At 41.2% G+C, this 5,794-nt stretch overlaps 1 protein-coding gene across 1 annotated transcript; it reads right to left on the bottom strand.

Moving 5' to 3' along the window:
• Nucleotides 1-715: 715 nt before the first annotated feature.
• LOC116991229 (A disintegrin and metalloproteinase with thrombospondin motifs 1-like) lies at nucleotides 716-4,379 on the bottom strand. The gene is made up of 2 exons (XM_033049674.1): nucleotides 3,991-4,379; nucleotides 716-2,273 (listed from the first exon to the last, which is right to left on the bottom strand). Exons 1-2 carry the CDS (start codon nucleotides 4,242-4,244, stop codon nucleotides 1,535-1,537), a joined length of 993 nt encoding a protein of 330 aa, XP_032905565.1. The 5' UTR covers nucleotides 4,245-4,379; the 3' UTR covers nucleotides 716-1,534.
• Between the last annotated feature and the right edge of the window lie 1,415 nt (nucleotides 4,380-5,794).

Genomic DNA, 5,794 nt, shown 5'->3' on the forward strand with positions numbered 1-5,794 from the left:
GGAGTATACATTCCAAACTTTTATAACAAACCACTGACAGAACCTGTATCGTTTGCAGAAAAAGAATCTGCAAAAAATATATAATTTAAGCCCGGGGGAGCAATTGGTCTTGTTGTTATTAATAACACCATCATTGTTTTTACAAACAGATTCATGGTTGATTACGATAACATACTTCCTCCCTCGAATAACTTCGGCAGCGAGTGAAGTATGAACTGTTACACGGTTTGAAATCACAGAGCTTTGAAGTCTTCACGTAGTCACTCACGTGACTCCGAAGTAAAATAGTAAGATTAAACGAGAACTTACCAGTTTGAAGTTTGATCTGTATTTTATGAGGAGTTACGATGAGGGATTACGTGCCCTCCGCTCCCACCCTCATTATATGGATCAAACTAATAAATTGATGTCTCCTTATCTTTACTATGTTTACTTCAAATAACTGTGTCTATCTGTGATTCCACACCGCTGCTGGGAAGTAATGCCGCGCCTGCGCACTGAGCGGGTTCTTCACGTAATCCCTCATCGTAACTCCTCTAAAATACAGATCAAACTTCAAACTGGTAAATTCTCGTTTAATCTTACTATTTTCAATGGTTTGCTTGAACTGAGAATCAAAAGGGATTGTAACACATTTAAAATTGAATAGAAGGGATAATAATAGCAGGGAGGAAAAACCAAAGCAACCCAAGGAAAATCTAAGAATGACAGGAGATAGAGTAAAACTTAAAATCCATTTATTGTGCAAGATTAAAACAGGGCTGTAGACAAAGCAAATTCCGCAGTAATAAAGTGGCAAAGTTCATAACAAAAGATTTGATAATTTTTATAAAATAAAGCAGATTTTAATGTGCTCTCAGTTTGTCTGGAGTCTTGCTATTTGTCACACAGGAGCCAATTGTACAAAGTAAGCATCTATATAAAGAGGAAAACAAGTCTGGAGTTGTAACAGCAGCATCTAGAAAACACAATTTGAAAATATAAATTGTATAAAAATAAATAGCTTTGAAAGGAAGCTTAAAAATACCTACACTCCTTCATTGAAGGTAAGAAACTTCAGGTACTCTATGTACAATATTGGAATGCTACATCTGAATTTAGTTTTAAAATCTTCTATAAAATGTACACACTTGTGTGGGATGTATATTAAACTATTACAGACTGTACCTTAATTATTAAATTATAGTTACTATGATTACAGGTTTGTCGGCATATCAATGGCCAACTTGTCGAGAGTTAAATCTGGAGTAGCAGCACAGGAAGAGACAATAATTACAGTATGTTAGCCCGACATCTGAGAGGCAACATTCTTAGCATCAACTGAGGTAGACAGCTCTCTGGCAAAATAACAAAGATAAACAGTGGTATTTACTGTCGTAATATATCAAATGACTCTACTTTGTTGACCTATTTGGTCAGTTAGTGCATTTTATCCTTTTATCTATGGTTACACAATCTGAAACTAAACAAGCTCGTGTCCAGTTAACAACCGGCTATCAGTTACGTCACTTTCCACAGATAAAAGTAGCCAAGTTTAACATTCCTGCTGGAAGCACTCTTCGGTTATGGGCTGGAGCTGTTTGTAAGGGTCACATTTATCCTCCTCCGCGGTGTTGCCGGTGTATTCGACGCACAGCACGCCGCGCTTTCGTTCTCCCTTGCCGCAAGTTCTTGAGCATGGGGACCAAGGGCCAAGTTGCCAGAGTGGGCATGGCATGTCAGCACAGGGTCTGATGTCTTCCGGCCTCAACTCCCTGTCACAGTCCAGGGACATGTTGCCATCATTGTCCTTGCACTCCACGTTTCTCCTCTGCCAACCAGATCCGCAGCTGCGAGAACATTCTGACCATTCTCCGGGAGTGTACTGCGAGATGCTGGCTTGCTTGACGGCATTGAGGGATTTCTTGGTGGACTTGGCTTTCTGCTTGCTGAACAAGACATTAGTGGGGATGAAGAAACTGTACTTCACCCTGGGTGGCAGTGTATCTGTCGCGATGGAAAGCAACTGGATTGATAGCGGCTCCTGCAGCTTTTTGAAGCTCTGAATTCTTTCCAGAGTGGTGGAAGAGCCGCTGTACTTGAGTATGGCCCCGCCAATTGGAATATCTTGCTCCATTGTGATGACAGAGTAATCTCCGTTCAGGATGTACGTATCATCCAGCAACTTCACAGCCAGGTAATTGCCATCATGTTTAATTCCTTTGTGACTCCGTTGCTTTATGTCAATATTGGTTGCTCCAGCAGGAATGGTAACAATGTCATTGTAGCCATACCTAGGAAGGTAAAACTTCACTGTTAAATGTGTTAAAAGTGATATATGAATAGAAATATTGAAAAATGCAATAAATAAAAGTTCACAAGTTGTAGGAGTAGAATTAGGCCATTCGGCCCATCGAATCAACTCCGCTATTCAATCATGGCTGATCTCTGCCTCCTAATCCCATTTTCCAGCCTTCTCCCCATAGCCCTTGATGCCCGTTCTAATCAAGAATTTGTCTATCTCTGCCTTAAAAATATCCACTGACTTGGCCTCTAAAGCCCTCTGTGGCAATGAGTTCCACAGATTAACTACCCTCTGACTAAAGAAGTTGACAAGAAATCCTCTCAGCCCAAGAAACAGTCCGGCAATACTCTCTCTGTTGCAATATTTTGAACATTTTTATATGTCGTTGACACACTCAAAAACGGTGTTTAAAAAATCAGATAATTAGTATGCATTTGCAGAAATTAAACATAATCTGCAGGCAAATGTTGTTAGTTAAATATGGAGCTATCAATATTTGATTTGCAATCTCAACCTAAAGCCTTTCCTGTTTTAAAAGGTTTTAAAGATTGAATCTCTTCTCAGACATAAACCTTTTGTCCCTATTTTTCTTATCAACAGCGTTCAATTGCATCTTTTCCAAAACTTGATTTCTCTTCCAACAATGGGGCCACTGGAACACCAAGTGTGATTTAACATTTCTTTTCTACTTGTTTAGCATCAAGGACCTGGCATTAAAATATATGAACCTCACAATCACATTGTAATTTTCAAGTATATTCCCATCCACGCTCATCTCACAGCTATTACTTGGCAAGCAATTTGATCCATCAGGTGTGTGCTAGCTCCCAGAGAAATACCACACATTCATTCTAGTTCTCCTGATCTCCCTGTAGCCCCATCACTCATTTTCAGAAGCCTACAACTCATCTTTGATTCTTTTTGACATTTATCCACGCCAAAGGAGTAATTCAAATTCCTTAATCAACCTGCCAGAACGTTTTTGGGATGTGGGAGGAAACTTGATTTATGGGGAGAATCGAACTTGGGTCTTCATGAGACAGCTGTACTAACTGCTGCACCATTGTGCTTTTTCCATATCTATATCTGCATTTCTCGGTCTTTGTTCCACCACTCATCTCTGATCATTCGGAATACAAATTTGTTTGCTGGTCTTTTTAGTTTAGTTTAGTATAGAGATACAGCTTGGAAAGCTGGTACTTCGGCCCACTGAATCCACGCAGACCAGCGATCCCCACCCATTTGCACTGTCCTACACACTAGGGACAACTTACTCTTTTTTAACCAAAGCCAATTAACCTACAAACCTGTGCAGGAAGGAACTGCAGATGCTGGTTTAAACCGAAGACAGACACAAAAACGCAGCGGGTCAGGCAACATCTCCGGAGAAAAGGACCAGGTGACGTTTCAAGTCGAGACCCGAAATGTCACCTGTTCCTTTTCTCCAGAGATACTACCTGACCCACTGAGTTACTCCAGCTTTTTGTGTTTAACCTACAAACATGTTTGTCTTTGGAGCATGGGAGGAAAGCGGAGAAAACCCAAGCAGCCACAGGGCAAATGTACAAACTCCGTACAGACAGCACCCATAGTTAGGTTCGAACCCGGGTCTCCACGCCGTGAGGCAGCAACTCTACTGCTGCGCCACTTTGCCGCCACTTGTTCTTATTGCAAACCATACAACTCAACAGGCAAAACGGACGTACTTGAACTTGTTCAGGGAGCCAAGTATTTTCCTGCATGTTGAGCTGTTGCCGCCACACACAGCACACTTGTCAAATTTCTTGCTGGATCCTATAACGTGATCACAGCCAGCTTTCACACACTGGCCGTGGACACATATCGATGTGGTCTCTGGAGCACACGGAGTGCCATCAATCACCTGCAACACCAAGAATTGACCAAAATTAGGTTTCATTTCACACTCAATAGCCCAACGTTTGGCTATCAATACAAGCATCCTGATATAAAGGAATGGTTCAAAAGTGGTTCCTCCATTATCACATGTACCAAGGCACAGTGAAATTAAATGTGTACATGCAGATCAGTTAGATTATTGCCATACATAGGTACAATCTGTGGTAAAGTAAGAATTCAAGTAAGAATGTAATTGTTCTATCTGGGACAAATGACAATAAAACACTCTTGACTTTAATGCATAAAAACTATACGTATGAGTCGACAAGTTTTGGTGCCATTTCACGGTCCCAGCTACAGCTACCCGTTGCCTCCACCCGGTCATCCCACAAACCATCGTCCCTTTCCTCACCAGATGAGATGTTTGATGGGGGTTGGTGGGGCAGGGATTGGAGAGAGACGGGCAAACGTTTTTAACTATGAATGTGCCCTGATCCAATACCCCCAGGGTATTAAAGAGATCCTTCATAAAATTTCTATTTGATGGCAGCAAGGCCACCAGCATACTCGAGGACCAGTCTCACCCCAGTCACTCCCTCTTCTCCCCTCTCCCATCTGGCAGGAGATACAGAAGTGTGTAAACGCACACCTCCAGATTCAGGGACTCTTTCTTCCTAGCTGTTATCAGGCAACTGAACCATCCTCTCACCAACTAGAGAGTGGTTCTGACTTCCCAGCTACCTCATTGGAGATCTTCAAACTATCTTTAAGTGTACTTTACTGGACTTTATCTTACACTAAATGTTATATCCTGTATATGTACACTGTGGATGGCTACATGTGTATTGCCGACTGGATAGAATGCAACCAAAAGCTTTTCACTGTAGCTCGGTACACATGACAATAATTAACTAAACTAAACTAATTTACAGACCACATTGATGGAATCTAGAACCCATACTCCTGGTATGCTTTAGCAGTGTGGAGAAGCATATCCTTGCATTACAAAAATAATTGGCATGTTCAAGATAAATAAAAGTCATTTTCTTTTGAGATATTTGAAGGGATGGACAATTTATTTAAAAAATGTCCACAAAAATGTTTTAACACACAGAATCTGGAGAACTTTGTCATTATGATTTTTTCTATAGAGATATTATCCCAGCAAGCACTTTCAAATAGTCATGTGGTTTTTAAAACAAAGTCCACTCTAAATAAAGAACTGGAAAAGCCACTTAACTAGCTCCTAAATTAATCAGTCCCTACATAAATTAGACCGTTCTAAAGATTTGAAAGACTGCTCGTCTCGACTGTTTGGCTAATGAAGTTCGAAGCAAGGAGGTAGGATGAAATGTTCGTTCTGGCAATGCTCTGTTCTTTAGATATCTTACTTCCGCCAACGACTCCAGTGGGCAATATGACGCTCATTAATCGGTTTTGCTGCGGAATGACTCAACTTTCCAGCCCAGGAAGGGTTATTTTGCCCCTGTTTTTCAGCTTTCGTGAGGACTTTTCCCAATCAGATCTGCCCACTAAGCTTTTCCCCGCGCACTTAAAATACTCTCCTTACACAAGCTATTTCTGACTTGGAGTAGAAACAGTGGCAGAAATGCCAGCCACCCCGTGTGTGGTGCTTCTGGTGGTTACCTCATG

This window comes from Amblyraja radiata, chromosome 33, assembly GCF_010909765.2.
Source record: "Amblyraja radiata isolate CabotCenter1 chromosome 33, sAmbRad1.1.pri, whole genome shotgun sequence".
Classification (NCBI taxonomy): domain Eukaryota; kingdom Metazoa; phylum Chordata; class Chondrichthyes; order Rajiformes; family Rajidae; genus Amblyraja; species Amblyraja radiata.

Bases quoted from the DNA above. Each gene is read 5' to 3' on its own strand.
- LOC116991229 (XM_033049674.1), bottom strand. From the start codon at position 4,244: ATGCTTGTATTGATAGCCAAACGTTGGGCTATTGAGTGTGAAATGAAA. The intron at 2,274-3,990 runs GTACGTCCGTTT...TTACCTTCCTAG, and splicing joins GGCTCCCTGAACAAGTTCAA to GTATGGCTACAATGACATTG.